The sequence below is a fragment of the Oncorhynchus mykiss genome, chromosome 21 (genome assembly GCF_057628025.1).
Source record: "Oncorhynchus mykiss isolate SJ-2025 chromosome 21, ASM5762802v1, whole genome shotgun sequence".
In the NCBI taxonomy this organism is placed as follows: domain Eukaryota; kingdom Metazoa; phylum Chordata; class Actinopteri; order Salmoniformes; family Salmonidae; genus Oncorhynchus; species Oncorhynchus mykiss.
Genome location: NC_143042.1, coordinates 18,690,037 through 18,716,612, shown reverse-complemented (window position 1 = coordinate 18,716,612; position 26,576 = coordinate 18,690,037). Strand labels below are relative to the sequence as shown.

Sequence of the window (26,576 nt, the reverse complement as noted above, 5' to 3'; positions counted from 1 at the left end):
GTTCCTCTCTAGGTTTCTTCCTAGGTTCCTGCCTTTCTAGGGAGTTTTTCCGAGCCACCGTGCTTCTACATCTGCATTGCTTGCTGTTTGGGGTTTTAGGCTGGGTTTCTGCATAAGCACGTTGTGACATGTGCTGATGTAAAAAGGACTTTATAAATGCATTTGATTTGTTTGCCAGAACCTTCTTAGCCTGTTATGTTATTTACAACATCATAAAGCTCCAAATGCTTTCTTTGTACAAACTGCACCACTCACACTCCTGTCATAAGTTTCATAAAACATGTCAGTTCCGTCAGTATTAAATGTAGCACATTATAATAATAGTATTCATGATATAGATCAATATAGACAGTAGTGACCAATCATTTGGAGTCTAATATAATGAATCAAATTGTATCACCAGAAAAAAATAACTTAAAAAAGTAGTTGACAAATTGCACAATTATAGCTATTTAATTTGACCATCAATGTCATGATCTTGACCATGAAATTAGAACAGGGATAAATATTCTTTAAACAAAACAATATTTATTTATATTTTTTAAATACTTTTTTTTATTGACAAATGATTAAAGTCAGGCAAGAACCCCTATAAAAATATTTTTTTAAAGATGACAGACCACATAACTTCATACATAAAATATTGCATTATAATATTATTCTAAAGTACAGACGCTTTTTCTGTTCCTATGTCATTTGAGGGAATTTAATACATTTTGTTGTCAAATTAATGTCAAAAGTAGATTTTTTTTTTGTGCCTTTTAGCTAACCCTAATCCAAACCCATGAATAGCTGTGCCTTAAGCAAGGTACTTTACCCAAATTTGTTCCAGGGGCACCATACTACTGTACTATGGCTGACGCTGTGCAACAACAGAACATTTCACTGCACCAAACCCGTTCATGTGACATCCTATTCCTGCTACGAATCTCGGGGACTTTTATTTTGAAACGTCGTCGGCGTTCATGACACCGGAAGTAGACTCTCACGTTGCGGAAGCAAGCACAAAACAGCTGCAGCACACATGTTGAATCATCATACAACGAAAATGCAATTAAATTTTAACAACAAGAAAACAAGCTCACAAGACTTGCTCGCGTGTGGCAACGGAGGTTTGATCCTTTTTCCGAAACTGCTTTATCAACTGATTTGACTGAGGAGTTGTTTAGCCTGTTAGCTACATGCACCAACTCTTAACAACACTGTGTTCCAGTGGAGGCTGCTGATGGGAGGGTGGCTCATAATAATGTCTGGAGTGGAAAAACCATTTGTTTGACACCATTCACTCCATTCTGGACATTATTATGACCCGACCTTCTCTCAGCAGTATCCACTGTTGTGTTCATACTATCAGTGTGGTCAGACGTAACATTTCGGTGTCCTTGTACATAGGTCTTCATGACAAGCTCTTCCTCAATCGAAGGGGCCCAAGGCTGGCAGTTCTTTGCAAACCGAGAGGGTCCCAAGAAGTAGTGGTGAGTTAAAAACATTTCTAGCGTTTGTTTGTAGATGGGCTAGAATCTACAAATAGCCACATCTCCTGCCAGGGTACGCTGTTATTCCGTTTCAGGTCATTACCCTGACAGAAACAGAATAATAACAGCACACTATGGCTTTTTGCAGATTATAGGCCATCGCAATGCGTGTATTGCTTGCTAAATATGTTAAGTAGATTACTACTTGTGTAGTTACAGTTGTATGTACATGTGTCGTGTTTCAGTTATGGACAGACTGCAGAACTTCCTACCCCAGATGGCCCAGGCCAATGAGAAGCTCAAGTTGCAGATAGAGCAGGCACCTGAGGGCCACTATGACATAGAGAGGGTGGAGGAGTCTGGAAAGGTCATAGAGATGGTGAGTCTAGTGTGGCTGACTAGCGAGGGGAAGTTTGACTTCGGAACACCACGAGCAGGCCTATCATATTGTGTAGCCTGAACAGCCGCTAGTGGTCGCTGTTTATCTGTCTTTTCACGGTCCCACTCCAAAAGATGGGTAAACAGCGACCACTAGTGGCTGTTCAGGCCACATTTTGTGGAACAACTGAGCAGAGAAAGGGTCCTTCCAGTTTCCATCAGCTCAATTAAACTGAGACTGCGATATGACATTGCCACAATTAACAGGTTGAACCACAGATGAGTGCAACAAGACAATGTGCTTGTGCACGGCTGGGTTTTTTGTCATTCTGCTGCAACATTATAGCTCCCGGGGCAACAACCGTGAAATTTAGCCTTGTGCTTTGCACTCATAGTTTTTGCAGAAGTCTTCCATATTCTGCTGTTTACTTTGCACATTGCTGACACTGTCCTTAAACTGCAGGTGAGACGTTGTGCGAGATCAAGCCGATCACTTTTGTGAAGTCGGGGACCATCGTTGATCACCGTCTTTCAAAGTGTGTTGCATTATCAGGATAAAAATTGTCCGACTTGCATGATCTTCACAAAAATCATGTGATTAAAGGTCAACAAGTTTTGACTGCGAGTTTCTGCAGTTGCTCTTCACCAACTTCCCCCTGCAGCCATCACCTGCATTGTGGGAGGCTCTATTGTCAACCAATCATTAGGCTGTTTATGTTTGAACCCCATGAACCTGACCAAGGACGTGATTGAAACAGGAACCAACTTTGCTGCAATTCATGTATACAGTGGATATGAACAAATTGAATATGATATGAGTCTTTCTCGCCAATTGATTGTACAATGTACGCATATATTTTCAGTTTGTGAGTGTGATATGTGGGTTGGAGACATGTTTATTTTTGACATCATAAAGAAAAACTTATCGATGGTAACGCTGCCATGTTGCACTGAGCCTTGCTGTTGGAAAACCACATCAGTGGCCGACTTTCGGCTTACCATTCAAATGAGCCCATTATGTTGATGGGATAAATTGTGTTATGTCGTTGATGATGACATTGATTCCCTTGTCTCTCTATCAGGATGTGTCGCTGGTGGAGCTCAGTAGTTCGGACAGCGACTCGGACAGAGAGTCTTCACAGGACAACGGCGCCAACTCAGACTCTGAGGAGGAGAGCGAGCTCACAGATGAGAACCTCAAACTGCCTGGCAACAGCCAGAGGCAGATAAAGAAGGTTCATATCCAAGTCCTGGAGAAACAAGTGGATTAGGCCGTTATAGGCCTCTAAAGAGACTACTGGGACAGTTGCAGTGTAGAATATTGACATGCGTTGGTAAAACTAATCAACTGACGTGGGATCAGTTCTCCTTCTCCAAGCCCTTTTCATAACCATTATGAGTGAAGGAATAAGAACTTGCCATAGGTCAGTGAGGACATGGTCCTGGAGGGCTAATGGATTAACAGTGGATGGAGACCTGCTGCAGTGAGGGATAAAGGGGACACCGGTGTCTACATAAGGGCCAAATATCATGTGTCAACAGTGCTATTTGAGCCATAATGAGATGGGGAGTGAGTGCCTTCTCAAGCATGTGCAGTAAGAATGTGCCTTACATCATTTCCTGTTTATCTGATGTAGGATACACTTAAGGTTAAAGTTCATAGTGGCTTGATGGTTCATTGATGGCAGAGAAAGAAATTACACCTATCTGTATTCAATCCATTTTATTTTACCCCTTTTTTTCTCCCCAATTTTGTGGTATCCAATTGTTTTTAGTAGCTACTATCTTGTCTCATCGCTACATCTCCCATATGGGCTCGGGAGAGAAAAAGGTTGAAAATCATGCGTCCTCCGATACACAACCCAACCAAGCCGCACTGCTTCTTAACACAGCGCGCATCCGACCCGGAAGCCAGCCGCACCAATGTATCGGAGGATGCAACCTTGGTTAGCGTGCACTGCGCCCGGCCCGCCACAGGAGTCGCCGGTGCGCAATGAGACAAGGACATCCCATCCCGACGCTAGGCTAATTGTGCGTCGCCCCACGGACCTCCCGGTCGCGACAGAGCCTGGGCGCGAACCCAGAGTCTCTGATGGCACAGCTGGCGCTGCAGTACAGCGGCCCCCATTTTCAATAGAACATTTTTCATATTGTTTGTGTACATTTTTAAATATGATCACTAGCATAGATAATCAAGGCTACATTTGAATTATTTAGGCAGAACTGTTTGACTGAATTTCTCATCTTCAACAAATGCTTTATATCTGTCTGCGTTGTTTTATGAATAGTCCTAGTTCCAGCATTATGTTTCGGTTGGTCACAAGGTTTGTGAGCTGTGAAGTTTTTCCCAGATAAATTCTTTCCTGAAACAAAAAGTACCGAAACCATGTACTGTATTTCATAAGTGTATGAAATCCAAGATTGTTGTGTAGTTGTGAATGACACAGCATACACAAACGCTCATGTTTAAAAGGAAAAATGGAAGTATAGACCATGACATCGGATAAATAAGACGAGTATTCACCATTGTACGACATTTACACTACCGTTCAAGTTTAGGGTCACTCAGAACTGTCCTTGTTTTTTGAAATAAAAGCTGGGATGCTGGCCTTCTAGGCAGAGTTGTAAAGAGAAAGCCATATCTCAGACTGGCCAATAAAAAGAAAAGATTAAGATGGGCAAAAGAACACTGGACAGATAAACTCTGCATAGAAGGCCAGCATCCCGGTGTCGACTTTTCACTGTTGACATTGAGACTGGTGTTTTGCGGGTACAATTTAATGAAGCTGCCAGTTGAGGACTTGTGAGGCTTCTGTTTCTCAAACTAGACACTCTAAATGTACTTGTCCTCCTGCTCAGGTGTGCACCGGGGCTTCCCACTCTTTCTATTCTGGTTAGAGCCAGTTTGCGCTGTTCTGTGAAGGAAGTAGTACACAGCGTACGAGATCTTCAGTTTCTTGGCAATTTCTCGCATGGAATAGCCTTCATTTCTCAGAACAAGAACAGACTGACGAGTTTCATAAGAAATGTCTTTGTTTTCTGGCCATTGTTGCTTTAATCAGCACAACAGTTTTCAGCTGTGCTAACATAATTGCAAAAGGGTTTACTAATGATCAATTAGCCTTTTAAAATGATAAACTTGGATTAGCTAACACAACGTGCCATTGGAACACAGGAGTGATGGTTGCTGATAATGGACCTCTGTACGCCTATGTAGATATTCCATTAAATATCAGCCGTTTCCAGCTACAATAGTAATTTACAACATTAACAATGTCTACACTGTATTTCTGATCAATTTGATGTTATTTTAATGGACAAAAAATGTGCCTTTCTTTCAAAGACAAGGACATTTCTATGTGACCCTAAACTTTTGAACGGTAGTATATGTTGGAAGACAAACAATACTGTATGTGCCGGGGCTGGTTTTTGCACAAGGTTCGGAGGAGAATAGTCTCTCGCATCTCCATAGAGACCCAGATTTCCCTGTAGTTTTCAAAATGCTAATTGAAAATGGCACATACAATGAAAATATATTCTTGAACGTATACTTTCTTAGTGTTAGCCGTTGTATTCGTATATCAACACTAGTCTTTCAAAGGTAGTTTATTTAATATCGTATTTAAATTAATATATATTATTTACTAAAAACTTAGGGACAATCTGCAGTTTCTACATATATTTTTTGACTTAAATTGATATGTACTCATTGATTCTTGAATATACCTTAGAAATGCTTAATGAGCTTAGTTGAACTGTCGTACCCCATCATAACCCCAAATATAAGCTTTTTCTACTTCATTTTTTGTGAACAAAGTAAACTACATAGCCTCAAATCATCGTTTAAAACTATAATGTTGATGTCATTGAAGGTCAGTCCTTGCATCCATTGCTCTGTCTATACATTTGAGAGTAGTTACATTTCTCCAGTCCCGTCCCTCAGTTTTTTACCAAAACAGGGGCAGGTAGGTTGGTGTGCTTTAAAAATGCATAATCTAGTGTTGTAACCTACAGTGCTCCTTTTCTGACAGAAATACAATGTCAAAAAAATATATCCAATTATTCAGTGTGTTTTCTTTTGTTATAAAATATTTACAAATAACAATTTAACTAAGGGAGTTGTGGCTATCTTCAGCAGAAGTGTGGCACCTAACATTGCTGAGCAGAAATGACATACGAATTTGAACCTGCATGCTTGAGTTAAAATTAAATGTTGCAAAAGATGTGTGACTGTAACAGAGCAGGAGGAGATTGCCTGAAGCGCTCGGCTTTTGAAAAGCAAAACGTTCTTTCATGATGAGTGGAGGAACCGAAACCTTAAACTCAAAGTGAAGGGGTGTTGATCCAGTCAAATCCACCTTGGCTCTGGAATACTGAAATCCACCTCTGCGTTTGATATGTGCATTTCCCTTTTTGTAACTTTGGGGAAAACCGCCTGTGTCCATGATGCAAGTTTTCGACCAGAATGCTCAAACTGTAGGCCCCTTGAGACGAGGTCGTGGCAGAGGGTAGGCTACACATTAAAGGTCTCCTCTCTCACACACACCTGCTGTTAGGAAAGCGGAGCTGGACTCTTGATCAAGACTGACTGGTGAGTCGTGATCAGGTGGATTGAGTGTTCAGTCGTTGTTACAGTTTATTAGGAGTGGCTGGCTGCCTTAGTACTCCACAGTCACTGCTTTGGTCCTGAGGTATTCGTTAAGAGCATCCTCTCCTGCCGACAGAACCGAAGCACAGTTAATCGGTCAAACTCAAATCAAGCATGTTGGATATCACAAGGCTATTCAAAGCTCCTAGGCCCATAGTTCAAAGACAATGTTTCAAGAAAAAGATAAACAATGGAAAATACATGGATATCTATTTATGACAGACCAACAAAAAATCAGCATACGATATGATCCACATTCCAATATGACAGTATCCAACATGAAACCCCTTGCCTAAATGATTACATGATTAACCCCAGACTCACCAAGGTCTTTACCGAAGCCCGACTGTTTGAAACCACCGAACGGCGAGGCTACGTCGGTCTTGTTGTAAGTGTTGACGAACACGGTCCCGGCGTCCAGCCTCTCGCTCACGTACATGGCCTTGTTGATGTCGCGCGTGAACACACCGGACGCCAGGCCGAACTCGGTGTCGTTGGCTCTGTTTAGCACGCCATCTATGTCACTGCAGGTCAGAAGGGGAGAAAAGGGACGTTGGTCAGGGTTGGGAACCACAAACAGCTCTATTACTTGGGGCTGTGATGAAGAAAGGTTGTCTCTTTAAAGACTGAGGAGACGTACCCGTCTTTGAACTTGGACACCACCATGATGGGACCAAAGGATTCCTCTTTGGCGATGAACATGTGATCCTCCACGTCTGTGAACAGTGTGGGCTCCATGAAGAACCCTGGAGGGAAACCACATCATAGTGTAGTTAGCAATGATGATGAAGGTGGTTGGCTGAAACGTTGCATTACAGTGGCCTCCAATTGTGTTGTACTCTATCACCAGTATTCACTGACCAGTCTTATGTTACCAACTATTCAACTATTGTAGTCCATATACTATCATATCCTACAATTCTTCAGATATACTACATACAGTGCCTTGCGAAAGTATTCGGCCCCCTTGAACTTTGCGACCTTTTGCCACATTTCAGGCTTCAAACATACAGATATAAAACTGTATTTTTTTGTGAAGAATCAACAACAAGTGGGACACAATCATGAAGTGGAACGGCATTTATTGGATATTTCAAACTTTTTTAACAAATCAAAAACTGAAAAATTGGGCGTGCAAAATTATTCAGCCCCCTTAAGTTAATACTTTGTAGCGCCACCTTTTGCTGCGATTACAGCTGTAAGTCGCTTGGGGTATGTCTCTATCAGTTTTGCACATCGAGAGACTGACATTTTTCCCCATTCCTCCTTGCAAAACAGCTCGAGCTCAGTGAGGTTGGATGGAGAGCATTTGTGAACAGCAGTTTTCAGTTCTTTCCACAGATTCTCGATTGGATTCAGGTCTGGACTTTGACTTGGCCATTCTAACACCTGGATATGTTTATTTTTGAACCATTCCATTGTAGATTTTGCTTTATGTTTTGGATCATTGTCTTGTTGGAAGACAAATCTCCGTCCCAGTCTCAGGTCTTTTGCAGACTCCATCAGGTTTTCTTCCAGAATGGTCCTGTATTTGGCTCCATCCATCTTCCCATCAATTTTAACCATCTTCCCTGTCCCCGCTGAAGAAAAGCAGGCCCAAACCATGATGCTGCCACCACCATGTTTGACAGTGGGGATGGTGTGTTCAGCTGTGTTGCTTTTACGCCAAACATAACGTTTTGCATTGTTGCCAAAAAGTTCCATTTTGGTGTCATCTGACCAGAGCACCTTCTTCCAGATGTTTGGTGTGTCTCCCAGGTGGCTTGTGGCAAACTTTAAACAACACTTTTTATGGATATCTTTAAGAAATGGCTTTCTTCTTGCCACTCTTCCATAAAGGCCAGATTTGTGCAATATACGACTGATTGTTGTCCTATGGACAGAGTCTCCCACCTCAGCTGTAGATCTCTGCAGTTCATCCAGAGTGATCATGGGCCTCTTGGCTGCATCTCTGATCAGTCTTCTCCTTGTATGAGCTGAAAGTTTAGAGGGACGGCCACATCTTGGTAGATTTGCAGTGGTCTGATACTCCTTCCATTTCAATATTATCGCTTGCACAGTGCTCCTTGGGATGTTTAAAGCTTGGGAAATATTTTTGTATCCAAATCCGGCTTTAAACTTCTTCACAACAGTATCTCGGACCTGCCTGGTGAGTTCCTTGTTCTTCATGATGCTCTCTGCGCTTTTAACGGACCTCTGAGACTATCACAGTGCAGGTGCATTTATACGGAGACTTGATTACACACAGGTGGATTGTATTTATCATCATTAGTCATTTAGGTCAACATTGGATCATTCAGAGATCCTCACTGAACTTCTGGAGAGAGTTTGCTGCACTGAAAGTAAAGGGGCTGAATAATTTTGCACGCCCAATTGATCAGTTTTTGATTTGTTAAAAAAGTTTGAAATATCCAATAAATGTCGTTCCACTTCATGATTGTGTCCCACTTGTTGTTGATTCTTCACAAAAAAATACAGTTTTATATCTTTATGTTTGAAGCCTGAAATGTGGCAAAAGGTCGCAAAGTTCAAGGGGGCCGAATACTTTCGCAAGGCACTGTATTCTATCCACATACTGTTCATAATGTCTATACATCCCATCATATGGGCAAAAAAGTATTTAGTCAGCCACCAATTGTGCAAGTTCTCCCACTTAAAAAGATGAGCGAGGCCTGTAATTTTCATCATAGGTACACTTCAACTATGACAGACAAAATGAGAAAAAAAAATCCAGAAAATCACATTGTAGTATTTTTAATGAATTTCTTTGCAAATTATGGTGGAAAATAAGTATTTGGTCAATAACAAAAGTTTATCTCAATACTTTGTTATATACCCTTTGTTGGCAATGACAGAGGTCAAACGTTTTCTGTAAGTCTTCACAAGGTTTTCACACACTGTTGCTGGTATTTTGGCCCATTCCTCCATGCAGATCTCCTCTAGAGCAGTGATTTTTTGGGGGGCTGTTGCTGGGCAACACAGACTTTCAACTCCCTCCAAAGATTTTCTATGGGGTTGAGATCTGGAGACTGGCTAGGCCACTCCAGGACCTTGAAATGCTTCTTACGAAGCCACTCCTTTGTTGCCCGGGCGGTGTGTTTGGGATCATTGTCATGCTGAAAGACCCAGCCACGTTTCATCTTCAATGCCCTTGTTGATGGAAGGAGGTTTTCACTCAAAATCTCACGATACATGGCCCCAGTCATTTTTTCCTTTACACGGCTCAGTCGTCCTGGTCCCTTTGCAGAAAAACAGCCCCAAAGCATGATGTTTCCACCCCCATGCTTCACAGTAGGTATGGTGTTCTTTGGATGCAACTCAGCATTCTTTGTCCTCCAAACACAACGAGTTGAGATTTTACCAAAAAGTTATATTTTGGTTTCATGACATTTTCCCAATCTTCATCCAAATGCTCTCTAGCAAACTTCAGACGGGCCTGGACATGTACTGGCTTAAGCACGTCTGGCACTGAAGGATTTGAGTCCCTGGCGGCGTAGTGCGTTACTGATGGTAGGCTTTGTTACTTTGGTCCCAGCTCTCTGCAGGTCATTCACTAGGTCCCCCCGTGTGGTTCTGGGATTTTTGCTCACCATTCTTGTGATCCTTTTGACCCCACGGGGTGAGATCTTGCGTGGAGCCCCAGATCGAGGGAGATTATCAGTGGTCTTGTATGTCTTCCATTTCCTAATAATTGCTCACACAGTTGATTTCTTCAAACCAAGCTGCTTACCTATTGCAGATTCAGTCTTCCCAGCTTGGTGCAGGTCAACAATTTTGTTTCTGGTGTCCTTTGACAGCTCTTTGGTCTTGGCCATAGTGGAGTTTGTTTGAGGTTGTGGACAGGTGTCTTTTATACTGATAACAAGTTCAAACAGGTGCCATTAATACAGGTAACGAGTGGAGGACAGAGGAGCCTCTTAAAGAATAAGTTACAGGTCTGTGAGAGCCAGGAATCTTGCTTGTTTGTAGGTGACCAAATTATTTTCCACCATAATTTGCAAATAAATTAATTAAACATCCTACAATGTGATTTTCTGGATTTTTTTCCTAATTTTGTCTGTCATAGTTGAAGTGTACCTATGATGAAAATTACAGGCCTCTCTCATCTTTTTAAATGGGGGAACTTACACAATTGGTGGCTGACTAAATACTTTTTTGCCCCACTGTGTGTGTATATATATATATATATGTATTTATTTATTTATACTCTGGACTCTGACAATGTTAATATTTCTATATTCCTTAATTCCATTATTTTACTTTTAGATTAGTGTGTATTGTTGTGAACTGTAAGATAATACTGCACTGTTGGAGCTAGGAACACAAGCAATTCGCTACACCTGCAATAACATCAGCTAAATACTGTATGTGTATGTGACTAAAACAACTTGATTTGATTTTAAACACAGGTTATTCTACTATAGCTCCTTTGGTAGGAGTGCATACTGTGATACTAAGAGGGGCCTATAGTATTGAAAAGACACTGCTTCAAAAGTGTTTACCTGGCCTGTCCACCTGTTTGCCCCCGTACACCAGCGTGGCGCCCTCCTTCACGCCCACCTCACAGTACTCCACCAGCTTATCCATGTGGGCCTTGTGGTTCTGGGGCCCGTGCTCCGTGGAGCGGTCCAGAGGATCACCCACCTTCATCTTCTTTATCTCCTCCAACTGATGGGATGAAGAGGAGGGTAGACGGAGGAAGAGGAGGAATGCAAAGGCGATGATGAGGAAAAGGATCTTGAGAGACCCTTGAGCAACGCTACAAGGAGACTCAGTTGTTGTGGGGTGGAGGAAGGGGGGGAAGAGGAGAAGTGTATTGTGCGTTTTGGACTGTTGTGGGAGGGTTCAGGATACTCACCACTCTCCTGATGTACTCGTCATGTATGGACTCCTCCACGAACAGGCGTCCAGCAGCAATGCAGTTCTCTCCTTTGTTGAAGAACACAGAACTCATACCCTGCAGAAAGGGAGGTGGAGGGGAAGGGAATATGACGAAAATAAGAGCAGGTCCTCCTCTTTTCCTTCTGTTTTAGTTACTCTCTCTTTTCTTTCCCTCCCTCTCTCACCATGCGCACAGCCTTGTCCATGTCACAGTCGCTGAAGATGATGAGTGGAGACTTCCCTCCTAGCTCCAGAGAAACCTTCTTTAGGTTACTCAGCGCACAGCTGCAACAGGAAATGACACATGAGCCTGAGCAGGAAGTAGCCCAATATCAGCATATCAGGAATAACTGGGGTCCCAGCCCCCTACTGTACCTTTTCATGATCTGTTTGCCGATAGGGGTGGAGCCTGTGAAGCCCAGTTTACGGATGTCAGGGTGGTCAGACAAGCGCTGTCCCACCATCCCACCTATTAGAGAGATGGTGGATAGGGAGGTAGAGAGAGAGAAAGGGGTGAGGGCGGCAGGGGGAGAAAGGGTAGTAGAGATGAAGGAGAGAGGGTGGTGGATGGGGAGATGGAATGAGAGAAATAGAAAAATAAAGATTAGAATCAAAAACCTTATCTAATAAGATCTCACAGATCTCCTGGGGGACTTCTCCCTTCCAACAAGCTCTTGCTCCCTTGTGTCCTGTTACCTGAGCCAGGTACGATGTTGATGACTCCCTTGGGAATGCCAGCCTTCACAGTCAGCTCAGCAAACTTCAGGGCTGACAGAGGAGTAACCTTTTGGATGAGAGCAGAGAGCGAGTGAAACATGTTCCTTGCTGTGGACACGGGGAAACTCTTCAAGTGAATCAAATGACATCTGATATTCACATATGTGGTTCAGCAATGTGCCGTGCTAGAGAGGCTATTTTAACACGTCAGCCTGCAGAGAAAGGTTACGTTAGGTAGAGTTGTGCGTGACAGGTCGAGTCGAGTGTGACTGCCGTGTTACATAAGTTGTTCACCTGCTGGTATAAAATCTACGACTGAATCTGTCGTAATGTATGCAGGTGTGTGTGTTCTCACCTGTGCAGGTTTCAGGACCAGTGTGTTTCCAGCAGCGAGGCAAGCGGCACTCTTCCATGCCAGCATCATGAGTGGGTAGTTCCAGGGAATGACGATGGCACACACACTGGCACCCAGGAAACACACAACACTCACCGTGAGCAGGTGCCACAGTTCAGCCAAATGCAGTGGTTGATACTCATACTAAAACCACTACTCATGAATCATGTTCATATCTAAATGCATATTGCTATTTCCTAGTAGAGTTGTATCACATGTGAACTCTGACCCCTTACCCCAGAGGTTCCTTCTTGGTGAAGGTCAGGTTGCGATTGGGCCTGGCCTGGTTGATGGGTATCGTCTTGCCCTGTAGCAGACAGGATATAATAGAAGATATCCTTAGACTACTAGATTACTGAAAAAGATCGAGACAACTAGGTCAGGATGTGGAAACAGGGAAATGTGAATGAAAAAGAAGTGGAGCCAGTTTCATCTTACAAAAACCCCTCCAAACATCTTTATTTTTCACATATCTGGTCCATGCAGGTGAAACTGTACCTGGATCTTGTCGCACCAGCCGGCGAAGTAGCGGAAGGTCTGGATGGACATGCCTACGTGGGTCTTCAGGGCCAGGGTGTAGACAGCTCCAGAGTCTATGGACTCTATGGTGGCCAACTCCTCCTGGTGCTCCTCCATCAGGTCAGCCAGCCTGGTAGGGAGGGGAGGTCAACAAGAGAGATGGAAGTAGGGTCCACTGGCAGTCTTTGTCCTCAAAATATATTATTGTTGTATAAGTGGACATAAATCTGCACTATATAAACAAGTTCCCTGATAGTAACTATTCTCCATAATGAGTCGAGGCAGATCTCCACCAGGCCTCTAGGAGGCGCTGTAGGCTTGGTGCTCACTTGTACAGCAGGGTTCCACGATCTCTAGGGTTCATCCTGCCCCAGGGGCCAACCTCAAAGGCCTCTTTGGCTGCTGCTACCGCCCGGTCCACATCTCCCACTGATGCATAGGCTACCTTACAGATCACCTAGGGAAAAGGGTTCATATTTAATGAAGTACCAATACAATAATGTCCACAAGTACGTATATCAGAGTGTATATCTAAGTATGATAGATGAGTAACAGTAGGGTGTGTGTGTGTGTGTGTGTGTGTGTGTGTGTGTGTGTGTGTGTGTTCAGGTGTATCTGTTTGTATAGCATGACAACTCACAGAGCCATCGGCAGGGTTTATGGTATTGGCGGTCTTGCCGTTCTCTGCGTCCTCAAACTTGCCATTGATGAAACACTGCCAAGGCATCTTCACCGTCATGTTGTTGACGTCTTTAGTTGCCTGGAAACCAAACCATGACAGTGGCATAACATTACACGTCAAAGACAAATTACAGATCCAGCTGTGTCTTATAAACACGTGTATATGTGTATATGTGTCATATAAACGCTTGAAAATACAAGTGGAAAGTGAGTGGGAAACAGTATGTTTCTCATCATCATCAATAGTAACAACATTTCAAATCAAACTTTATTTGTCATGTGCCGAATACAAGTGTAGACTTTACCGTGAAATGCTTACTTACAAGCCCTTAACCAACAGTACAGTTCAAGAAGAGAAGAAACATATTTACCAAGTAACACAATAAGAATAACAATAACGAGGCTATATACAGGTGGCACCGGTACCGAGTCAGTGTGCAAGGGTACAGGTTAGCTGATATAATTTGTAGATGTAGGTGGGGGTGAAGTGACTATGCATAGATAATAAACAGCGAGTAGCAGCAGTGTACAAAAGGGAGGGGTGGGGGGTAGAAGCTGTTCAGCAGTCTTAGAAGCTGTTCAGAAGTCTTGTTCAGCAGTCTTATGGCTTGGGGGTAGAAGCTGTTGAGGAGCCTTTTGGTCCTAGACTTGGCGCTCTGGCACCGCTTGCCGTGTGGTAGCAGAGAGAACAGTCTTTTACTTGGGTGACTGGATTCTGACAATTTTATGGGCTTTGCTCTGATACCGCCTATTGTATAGGTCCTGGATGGCAGGGAGCTTGGCCCCAGTGATGTTGCCATACCAGGCGGTGATGCAACTGGTCAGGTTGCTCTCGATGGTGCAGCTGTAGAACTTTGAGGATCTGGGGACCCATGCCAAATCTTTTCAGTCTCCTGAGGGGGAAAAGGTTTTGTCGTGCCCTCTTCACAACTGTCTTGGTATGTTTGGACAATGATAGATCGTTGGTAATGTGGACACCAAGGAACTAGAAACTGTCAACCCGCTCCACTACAGCCCCGTCGATGTTAATGGGGGCCTGTTCAGCCCGCCTTTTCCTGTAGTCCACGATCAGCTCCTTTGTCTTGCTCACATTGAGGGAGAGGTTGTTGTGGCACACACTGCCAGTTCTCTGACCTCCTCCTTATAGGCCGTCTCATCATTGTCTGTGATCAGTCCTACCACTGTTGTGTCATCAGCAAACTTAATGATGGTGTTGTAGTCGTGTTTGGCCACGCAGTCGTGGGTGAACAGGGAATACAGGAGGGGACTAAGTACACACCTGAGGGGCCCCAGTGTTAAGGATCAGTGTGGAAGATCTGTTGTTGCCTACCCTTACCACCTGGGAGTGTTTAGACCCAGAGTTCTTAGCTTAGTGATGAGCTTCGTGGGCACTATGGTCTTGAACGCTGAGCTGTAGTCAATGAACAGCATTCTCACATAGGTGTTCCTTTTGTCCAGTTGGGAAAGGGAAGTGTGGAGTGTGATTGAGATTGCGTCATCTGTGGATCTGTTGCGGCAGTATGCGAATTGGAGTGGGTCTAGGGTGTCCGGGAGGATGCTGTTGATGTGAGCCATGACCAGCCTTTCAAAGCACTTCATGGCTACTGACGTGAGTGCCACGGGGCAGTAATCATTTATTCAGGTTACCTTTGCTTCCTTGGGCACAGGGACTATGGTGGTCTGCTTGAAACATATAGGTATTACAGACTCGGTCAGGGAGAGGTTGAAAATGTCAGTGAAGACACTTGCCAGTTGGGCCACGCATGCTTTGAGTACACATCCTGGTAATCCATCTGGCCCAGCGGCTTTGTGAATGTTGACCTGTTTAAAGGTTTTGTACACATTGGCTACCGAGAGCGTTATCACAGTGATCCAGAATAGCTGGTGCTCTTGTGCATGCTTCAGTGTTGCTTGCCTCGAAGCGAGCATAAAAAAGGCATTTAGCTCGTCAGAAGGATAGAATTACGGTCAGATTTGCCAAATGGAGGGCGGGGTAGAGCTTTGTAGGCATCTCTGTGTGTGGAGTAAAGGTGGTCTAGGATTTATTTTTCTCTGGTTGCACATGTGACATGCTGGTAAAAATTTGGTAAAACTGACTTAAGTTTTTCTGCATTAAAGTCTCCCGCCACTAGGAGCGCCATTTCTGGGTGAGCATTTTCTTCTTTGCTTATGGTCTTTTAGAGTTGGTTGAGAGCAGTCTTAGTGCCAGCTTTGTTCTGTGGTGGTAAATAGATGGCTACGAATAATATAGATGAGAACTCTCTTGGTAGTGTGGTCTACAGCTTATCATAAGGTACTCAAGGCTTCTTTAATATCAGACATTGTGCACCAGCTGTTATTGACAAATAGACACACACCCCCACCCCTCGTCTTACCAGAGGTAGCGTCTCTGTTCTGCCGGTGCATGGAAAATCCTGCTAGCTCTATATAGTCCGTATCATCGTTTAGCCACGTCTCGGTGAAACATAGGATGTTACAGTTTTTGATGTCCCGTTGAAGGAATAATCTTAATCGTAGGTCATACATTTTATTTTCCAATGATTGCACGTTAGCAAGAAGAACGGATGGCAGTGTGAGTTTCTCGCTCACCTACGGATACACAGAAGGCTGCCCAATCTGCAGCCCCTTTTCCTGAGTCTTTTCTTCGCGCAAAAGGTGTGGATCTGGGCCTGTTTCAGTGAAAGCAGGATATTTTTCTCTCGGGCTCGTTAAAGGAAAAGGTTTCTTACAGTCCTCTGTCAGTAATCTCAGTTCTGATGTCCAGAAGTTATTTTCGGTCATAAGAGACGGTAACATTATGTACACAATAATAAAAAAATAAGTTACGCAAAAAAACTAACGAAATAGCACAATTGGTTGAGAGAATGTAAAACGTCAGCCATGTTCTTCGGCACCATCTGTGCTCTGTATGACTAGCCTGGTCCCAGATCAGCTTGTACTGTCTTGCCAACTCCTTTGGTCATTAATTGTGGTGTCTTGCCAACTCCTATGATCATTGTTGCACAACTGACCATAGGAGTTGGCAAGACAGCACAAACTGATCTGGGACCAGGCAACTGTATGACAGTTTTGTCTGACTCACATAGTCGATGACCATCTCCTCCTCCTGGTCCTCCCCCCTCAGCCTTCTCACAAACATCTGGATAAAGTCCTGGAAAGTGGTGGCCATGTACACATCCTCATTCTGCAGCTGCAACCCTACACACCTCTGCTTGATCTCCTCCACCAGCCTGGGGAGAAGATGGGGTTATAGCAGGGTCATAGTGAAGGTATGTCAGGTCATAGGAGAATATGTCACTCAGGTACAATGGGGTCAACTAGAGTCACCATGATGATTAAAAGCTGATCACTGCTAATAGAATATATAACAAAAAACTCTAGGTCAAGTGAGGGAAATGAAGGGTTAAACCAGGCCAATGCCAGTGAAAGCATACACTCACCTGACCACGTCCATAGAAGCAGCTCCTGACTTGAAGAAGTCTGTGGTTTCCTCAATGGCAGCAACGTTGCTCAAAATGCCTTTCCAGATGTCCTGGAGTGACAACACACTGAATCAGTGGTGCTAATTGAACAGCTTCTATCTGAATCATGCATTTGCAACATGGCGGTATACTAAGTAACAGATTATGTTGTAGTAGTGTCAAACTATCACACATGGCTATGTGGAAGCCTTCAGAGACACAATGAGAAACGTACTCGTATCTCCTCTGCAATCTTCTTCTCGTCATCAGTCAGCTCCACGCGGGCGGTGTCTCCTGAAGAGAAGTACTTAGCAGCAGAGATCATCTTACCATCCTCAAACTGCAGGTTCTTCACCATCAGCTGTGGAGGAACCAGAGGAGGAAGAGGGTGAGGAGAGGAGAGGGAGAAGGAGGAGAGGCAACAAATAGTTAGGGTTAGGCCTGAGCTATGTCTTAATGACTAAACTGGAGAAATCATTCACAAAATGAACATTAGAAGCTATCGGAGGTTGATAGATATAGTGCTCTATGTTACAGCACAGGTAATACAGTTAACAGGGTTGCCACTAGACACTTGCTTGTACATTTTCCTATTCGTTTCCCATTGATCTCATTTTCTGTGACTCACCGCTTTGCTATCTGACCCGTACAGAACCAGGCCGTTCTTGGTGACGACACCAGGCTGGGACGCCCCCTCTATCTCCAGGGGCTGTCCGGCTGGCACCGACTCCCCCAGCATGGACGACCCGTACAGAGTCACAGTCTAAGAAGAGAGAGGACATGGGGTCGATTGACATACTGCCAATGAGACAGACAGACACACACACACACGGTAATAAAGAAACAGAACATTAGACACGACGGTACAGTTCATACATACATTGTAAATGTAAGTGTGTGTGTGTGTGCAAGTGTGTGTTTTAGGGAACGCACCTGACCATCAATGACCGCCCACGCCCCAGGGACTTTGTCGTGGCCACGGATCCAGTTGTGGATAGCCTCTGCCGGCTGGGCGAGGTTAACCTGGAGGACAGACAGAAGATGGGTGAGGAAGAAAACCTTCCTTTTCAGACACTTCTTTCCTTGGTTTCTAGGAACCAGGGGGAGGACAAACAGTTGGCTGCCTATTACGCAGCACTTAGAAGAGGGACCTTAAAAATAACCCCTCACTCCCTCCTCGCCTTAAGAATGTTGGCCAGTACTATAGGCTCTCGTAAGTTAACACTCCCCACCCACCTCAAACCCTACCCCCCTCCTTATACAACCCCTCATCCCATTACTGGCCCTAGTACATCACCCTCTTGTTAAACAGGACTATTCCAAACTGAGTAATGAATGGACGTAGTGTGGAATTAAATGGCTACAAATGGAGCAACATCAAACTGCCATAAGAATTTCAGCAGAAAAGTGACAGGACAGGACATTATTTGAATGTTTATTTCCTAACATGATATTTGACTTAGTTTCCTTCATTCCCTACAAACAGCCTTAACCAGGTGACCCTGTTTCACAGCCACATTCGGTATCTCTGTAACGTTTCTCCTCGTCATCGGAGGAAGAGTAGTCAAGATCGGACCAAAATGCAGCGTGGTATGTGTCCATGTTAATATTTAATAAATCAACTGAACACTGAATAACAAAACAACAAAGAGAGTGAACGAAACAGTCCTGTAAGGTGCAACAACACAAAACAGAAAACTACCCACAAATCAAGTGGGAAAAGCAGGCTACCTAAGTATGATTCTCAATCAGAGACAACGATTGACAGCTGCCTCTGATTGAGAACCATTACCAGACCAAACACATAGAAAACCAAAACTAGAACAACACATAGAATGCCCACCCCAACTCACGCCCTGACCAACCTAAACAAGAAACATAACAAAGGAACTAAGGTCAGGACGTGACAATCTCACCTTGGAGTTGGACTTCTTCTGGATACCCTCGTAGCTGGCCCCCTCCTTTGTCTGAGGGACTCGTGGGGCCTTCCCATCAGCGATCAGCTGCACTGACTCCACCTGCACCACAGGAATACACCAGCCCCCAAGCGATGTCAGTGTGTTACGTGTTACAGTAGTGGGACTGTGATATGTTTTATCCTGATTGTGATCCGAGGATGGACAGATGGAGATGGTGGTGCATTGCTATGGTTACCATGGCCTTGATGCCCTCTGGAAAGAGGAAGCGATTGTAGAGGGAGTCCACCGTGTCGTTGGGTTCCACAGGACACTCTCTCTGGAGCAGGATGGGACCGGTGTCCAGACCATCATCAGCCCAGAAGATGGAGAACCCAGCCTTCTTATCCCCTTGGATCAGAGTCCTGAGAACACAGGACCAGGTCAGACACAGAACCAACGTCAAGCATAGAACCACGGTCATACATAAAAACAGGGATGTACCCAGAAACAGGGTCATACATGGAACCATATGGAGAAGGCCACTCATGGAATCAGGTAATGCATAAACCTAGGAACTAAATCGTGACAAAGCTATTAGCTGGAAAAAAGTAGGCTACATGAAAAGTGCAGTAATGTTAATATAACCGTGTATGTGTGCGCAGGTTTTCAGTGAATTTATGTCAATCACAAAGCTCATCTGCATTTCCTGCAGAGCAGGATAATTCTCAGCAACAAAAGAAAGAGTGATCAAATTAAGATTCTACACCTGTAGTACAGAGCGAGAGAAAGCCAGCCTTTTCCATAGAGCCCACTCACAAGTAAAAAGAGCCAAGTCAGACACAGATCAGTGTCAAATATAGGCTAAATCCACATAGCTGTTCACACACAGAGACGTACATAGACTCACACACACACACCCTGAAACACAGATAACAGGAACCGAGAATAGATAAGGGTAGGAAAAAGATAAGGCAAACTGTACTCAGCCAAACACATTACAAACAGTTCATCCCCAAACCAGACCAGTTAGATAGCACCTCTCACTCCTACTCAGCTCTCCAGCAGGTGTTTAACTATATGGGCAAGGCACACACTGAAAACTTTACACTGGTCCGTCTCCATTCACCACACACACACACACACCCTACCCCACACGCCTATAAACCTTAATCTTCATACTATCTTAACCCTTTCTTTCTCCCCTCCCTCTCTCACCAGTTGATGGCAGAGGCCCCGCGGTGCAGGGGCAGGATGGAGGGGTGGTAGATGATGGAACCGTGGGCCGGGTGGTCGATCACGTTCATGGGGATGAACTGGGAGCAGAAGGGCATGACGTTGAGCTCAGCCCCCACCGCCTTGTAGGCCTCCACTACTTCCGGGATGGGCTCCCCTTTGACACGCCACCGCGGGAACTTAAAGACTGGCGTCCCGTCCTTCTCCGCCACTACCGCTGGGGGGAGAGAAAGGCGAGGGAGGGGGGGTGGACAGAACATTTATATATTTTCCCTCTTAATTTAAAAACGAGTTTTTACTTTTGTACAGTATGTAACTGTGTATCTCAGTTTATCTGTGTGACCGTTATCTGTGTGAGGTGGGTGTGCGTCAGGGTTAATTATGAATTGAGTTGCAAATTGCTCTTTCATTTCAATTAAATTCTTGAATTTGAATTGGCCACACCCAACATGAAGCAGAATTTGAATAGAATTTGAATGAAAGGAAGTAGAATTTATTTCAATTAAATTCAAATGGATTATTTATTCTACACATTACCATAGTAATGTTTATTTTGATATCATGCATGGTTGGTTACCAGTACCATAAGGCTGAAACATTTTATTTTTAAACTCATTCTCAACCATTTCAAATAATTAGTGGCCTGGACAAATTCTAAGATCATGTTGTGGGTTGTCTATAATAATTGATCATTCCCTTAGTGTTTTTAAATATGAAAAAACAAACATTGCATTTGATCAAACGCTGCAGTATGGAAGGGAACATCAAACTAATATTTGAAATGGTGTGTGAATTCTTTGCCTTAATAATTCGCATATCCTGTTGATAAAAGACTTCTCATATGAATGAGACTTCATGTTTCACGTCTCAGTTGAATTGCTTTGAATTCCAATCTAATCAAATTCTGCCTCCTGTGGTGTGTGGCCAATTCAAATTCAATTCCAATTCACTGTTTGAATTTAATTAAATTCTGAAATTCCGAATTGACACCAACTCTGGTGTGCGTGGGGGTTCCGGTCTTCCCCAGTTCCAACCAGTTCCAGGGCACAGATTGCTCTACTACCCTACTAGGGTTATGGTTACATGAAACCCACACTTTGGCCCCACCTGCTCCACACAAATTAAATTACACACATGGGAGGGGTGGGACAGGATAGGGGGCTGGCCTGGGGGCACACGGTCCGTCTCAGAGTGAGTGTGTGCACCGGTGTGTGTGTGTGTGTGTGTTAAAGGCCACATGGAGCTGTTGGCCTCATCCAGCCAGCTATGCTAATCTGGGTGCTAAGCATGATAGTAGCCTCGTAGTAATGCTTTATAAGAAGGCCATGCTTTATGCCATGGCAATAAGTGACGTGTTAGAGGCTGTTTGACTCACAGACGGTTAGGCTAATAGAGACAGTTTCTGTTTACCATCCAACGCTACGTTCCAGTGATGTGCGTGCATCCCAACATCAAAAAGCTCTGTAACAGGATAGCTAAAGCTGATGTCGGGACCGTAACAAACTTAAAAGCGAGTGAGTGATGACCATGAAAACACACAGGACTGGTGGCTATAGCTATTTTCAACAAGTATATTATTCTTCTGGCTTTATCGAACTCTATTGTTCATATTTGACCTTGACTTGCTAGCTTGCTTGTTAACTTGTACAAGCTGAAGTTGCATGGGATCATATCCACTGCTAGGTAAACAAAGAGGTTTCTGATGATGAACTGTGCATGCAACTTTTCATGGGAAATGGGTCTATAGATGTGACATTACATCATCATTACATTGTCAAGTAAACATTTACACAGTAGGCAAAAAAAAACCCACAATCAAACCATCTGCTCTGTAAATACTTTGCCTCGGGCTAATAACAGGAAAATCAAATGTGAAACAATGTTTTACTTAAATATTTGACCATATTGTGTAACAAGGTTTCCTTTACAGTACCTGTGTCCAGCAATTCAGGCCCCGACAGGTCTCTGGACCAGAGGTCCTCTGCCAGATCAACTCAACGGGAATGTTATTTTTACCGGGATGCCAAAAAAATCGTAATAACACAGATCTGTTTCCCTAGCCAAATGGCAGAAATCTCTCAATCCTGTGCCAAGAACACAGTGGGTCGCTGTAACTTCACTGCAGAGCAGAGGAGGCTGGTAGGATGAGCTATAGGAGGTCGGGCTCATTGTAATAGTTAGCATGGAATAAATGGAAGAGTTAAACCATGTGGTTTCAATATGTTTGCTGTGTTTGATACCGTTCCATTCCAGCCATTACAATGAGCCTGTCCTATAGTTTCTCCCACCCGCCTCTTCTGCTGCAGTCAGGCTGAACTGAAGTTAGGCTAAATCAGGGTAATTGGGACTAACAGGGTTTGGTCAGGGGTGTGTATCTCCCCTGTGTGTTGTTGTTTGGTTGCCTAGGAAGGACGCAGTGGCGTTAAACTACGGATATTGTCCCATCTAGTCAGTTATCCTCTCTATAGAGAGAGAAGATAAAGCAGAGATAGAATGAAGAAAGAGAGAGGGGGAGAAGCACAGAACAGGGACCCTTGCCATCCCAGCTGATGCATGCTGGGTAAAATAATTTGCATCATATCAAACCAGGGCCTCTCCCTACTAAAGCAATTGGCCCACAGTCCTAATGCTAGGCATAAAAGCCTGTCTTTTTTTCTTTTTTTTTACAGAGTCAACATGGATCTACCTCCCTCACTGACGGGCAGTCAGTCCTCTCCTGACCCAGAGAGACCCAGGGCTAAAGGGGCTTCCGCTTCAGATTATCAGGGTAACCACTGAAGCCATTACATCTCATTTAGAAAAGTGACTGGGAGCAATCATTGACACAAACTCCACTAACTCAGTTGGAGACCGTGGGAGTCTAGGAGAGGACGGACTGGATCATGACTGAGACCATGCAGATGGTAACAATGTAAAGAGGTGGCCATGCTCTGGTGAGGATGTAAGCATACCACTTCCATAAATGTTTTGCTGCAATATTCATTCACTGAGTCATGATAACTTGTGTACCCCTCCAAAAAAGAGGGCATGATGAAGAGCAGGAAATAATGGAGAAGAGAGAGAGACTCTTCCTCCAGTCATCACCAGTGTGTCAATACTTACCCAGAGGGTCTGCCTTGCCATCCCTATCTGGCACAGTGAACACGCCCACCACCCTATGGCCCTGCTTCCGTAGGTTGGTGTACACTTCCTGTCCAAACAGGCTCTGGCCAATCAGAGCCAGTCTCAGCTTGTTTTGGTAATAATTCTGGAGGAGACAGGAGAGAAGAAAGAGCATGTGAGGTAGAGTGGTAAAAACTCTTTCTGACACATGAGAATAGCCTATACTGTACTGGTGGGCTTTAAGATCAAAACACATATATTTCCCCCATATCCTTCAGGCTTTGAACCAATTTGACCGAATACTGATGGAGACAAACTCCAACTTTCAATTGGACCATACTCATGTCCATGGCCAATATTAATTTTCACTTCTAACATCCCTCGTGTTGAGTATACATAGGCACTTTGTAACGTTGAAAAGCATTTATACTCTTCCATCTCCATTGCCAAGTTTTTTTAGGAGTTTCTGGCAGCCAGACTGGCCCAATGGGCAATAAATCTTGGTCCTCTGGGACAGAGGGTGGTCTGAAATGCTATTGACTACAGAGAACACAACCTCCTCCAACTAGAATGAATGCTCAAATAAGTTCAAATGAGGCTACTTCAATCAGTGTGTCTGTTTGGAAGTTCATGTGAAAATGGAAAGTTTCAAGTGTCCTATGCCGAAATAGACTAGGAATAAAGTAAACACTATAGCTGTTCATGTGTAATAACGTAATACATGTTAAGACAATGTAATAACCACATAATACATGTTATGACAATGTGTTATTCAATTGTTATAGCCTAATGCAAACAGCTCCTGTGAACGCTTACACCCAGACAGGCATGGTAGGCGAACATTTTCCAGCACTGAGTGACTACCTATCAGCCAGCTAAAACGGCAATGATAAGAGATACATTTCTGCCGTTACATTGTAACCACCTACAGTAGCAGTTTGATATGGGCCGGTGTTGTTTACACAACAACTACAAAACCATATCGTATCAGTCCCTTTTCCTTGCTAATATCCTGACAGTAACTTCAATGTCAGTCGAATTATAGGCAGTTCGTTGCGTGTATGTGGATTTCTGGATAGAGTGTATGTGGGTTTCTGGATAGTGTGTTGCTAAGCCGCTCTGTTCAGCTGTCTGTGGTCTCTCGTTCAGCTGATGCAACTCCCCACGAACTGTACAATGGAAGTAATTCGTGCAGCGATGGAGACAACGTGCATAACGTGGTAACTGGCATGTCTTTCTTTGTATGGTTGTTAGAATACAAATACATAATATGAATTCGCCTTTATAGTAATAAACGTTACTAATGTTGCATATCAGATATCAAAGAAGAGAACTGTCAAGCATGCATCGTATTTCGATTAGATTGTAGGGTACTGTGAGTGTGCACTGTGCACACCCAGGCATTGACGGATCTGAGACCGAGTCATTCATTAATTGTAACATATGAAGATGACTCGATTTTAACCTGATATATATTCATGCATTAGAACAACAATGACAACATCGTGTGAATCAGCTGGCAAGCAATTAGGATTCTCCATGACGACAAAATGAGGGCGGGGGGAGATACAGGGGATAGCGGATGCAACATAAACAATGTTACTTACAGAGCTGGTAGAGAATTTCCTAATGATTCTGTTCGCTGTCCACAACATGATGGCTGTATTAATTAACACAAATTAAAAAACAACAGAATTAGTCCAACGTGTTCTGGGGACGTGTATGAGCTCCTGATGACACACACACCTGCCTCGCAATGACAGCGGTTCGAGCTAGCCACAGCCAGCTCACAACCGACAACCGGCGTGCGCGCAGGGTACTGTCTACGTGCGCGCTCACGAATCCTACTACTTCCTTCAATGAGGCACGCTTGTATTTTACATTTGACAGTCTTACTGGCGTTATAGTAAGAATTGCTTTTCGCAATGAATTGTGCGTGCTGCCAGTGGAATATCTATGTAATTTTATCAAAAGACCACGAAACCGGCCGGACACGGAGACGCAACATTGATCATGTAAAAAAACAAAAACGCTTAACCTTCATCTAGCGCCCCTCTTGAATGGGTTATGACGAGTAGGCTACATTTACATTGTAATTCCATTGTGATCAAATATAAATAGCAGCCATTATGTACTTTATGTACTATTTTAGTTTGGTGCATTTTATACAAAATGATCTGTATTAGTTTATTTCAATGTTTATCATAATAATAAAATAATAAATCCACACACACACATCAGTATCATAACAGACCATGTGTAACTTTGTGATTGTTTAGTCATTCATTTAATTTCATCCATTCGCTACAGGCCCAGGTCTGGACAGCTTTTCCATCTCAGGAAAACCACCGATGTGTAAACACACTTTGACCTCTGCTGAACACCCTGATGGAAAACTAGAGCAGGGCAGCTCTCTGGATAGTAGTGGAAGGAACCCCAAACATTCACAACAAGGTGCTTTAAACACTCCACCGTTATGCCCTCTCCTGAGTGGAAATTGTGTAACATGAGGAATTATGCATTTGTATTGTTTATGAGTGAGGACAATCGTATCCGTATCAAGGTGATTTGTTCTGTAATTCAGATTCAAGTTTGTAAAGCAGAATCAATCATAAGTCTCCATTTCAACATAAAGTATATTATATCTTCCATTGTAGGCAGACTCAGTTGGTTCAATGTTCACCTGTTAGAACACACCAGTACCTACTCTCTGTGTTGCCAAGCTATATCATCGAGAACACACCAGCTGCTGTGACTCCCAAAGTGAATGAGCTCTGATCAAACATTCTACCCCGATCCACACTGAACTGCCTGGCACAGGTTCCCCCATGCCAAGGTCAACAGGGTTACTTCTCAGTATGAAGAGATGCGCAAGCAAGGATGAACACCCCCACACACACACAAAATGTCTACTGATATCACTGTGGTCATCTGGGCAGTGTTATTATTGCCTTTGACCCCTAGTGCCCCCTATAAGCCTGCTGATTTCCAAAGGGATACTTACTGTATTACTGGTTTGTATCCATGTCATAGTCATGACAACAGTGTACTACTGTCCATTCCCATTTTGTAAATAATCTTAGTAACCCAATCTGACATGTCTTGTTTGCCTACAATGTATCCTCATGTCAAAGTTTAAAATGTCATGAGGGAAATACAAGGCACTCCTCCGTAGCACCCATGCTCAAC

At 43.7% G+C, this 26,576-nt stretch overlaps 1 protein-coding gene and 1 pseudogene across 2 annotated transcripts; one reads left to right on the top strand and one right to left on the bottom strand.

Annotated features, from left to right (window-relative positions):
- Nucleotides 1-936: 936 nt before the first annotated feature.
- Nucleotides 937-4,228, top strand: LOC110501044 (NOP protein chaperone 1-like; annotated as a pseudogene). Its single transcript, XR_016490445.1, has 4 exons — nt 937-1,112; nt 1,393-1,475; nt 1,721-1,854; nt 2,936-4,228. The product of XR_016490445.1 is annotated as an NOP protein chaperone 1-like (transcript).
- On the bottom strand, nt 3,562-25,402 carry LOC110500181 (mitochondrial 10-formyltetrahydrofolate dehydrogenase). Its single transcript, XM_021577384.3, has 23 exons — nt 24,995-25,402; nt 23,388-23,532; nt 20,268-20,502; nt 19,309-19,474; nt 19,071-19,172; nt 18,088-18,177; nt 17,783-17,917; nt 17,390-17,515; nt 17,134-17,225; nt 16,776-16,923; nt 13,653-13,772; nt 13,342-13,469; nt 12,992-13,142; nt 12,730-12,800; nt 12,455-12,560; nt 12,079-12,166; nt 11,758-11,851; nt 11,568-11,667; nt 11,360-11,458; nt 11,004-11,169; nt 7,142-7,247; nt 6,826-7,025; nt 3,562-6,567 (listed from the first exon to the last, which is right to left on the bottom strand). Exons 1-23 carry the CDS (start codon nt 25,040-25,042, stop codon nt 6,512-6,514), a joined length of 2,772 nt encoding a protein of 923 aa, XP_021433059.3. The 5' UTR covers nt 25,043-25,402; the 3' UTR covers nt 3,562-6,511.
- Nucleotides 25,403-26,576: the final 1,174 nt, after the last annotated feature.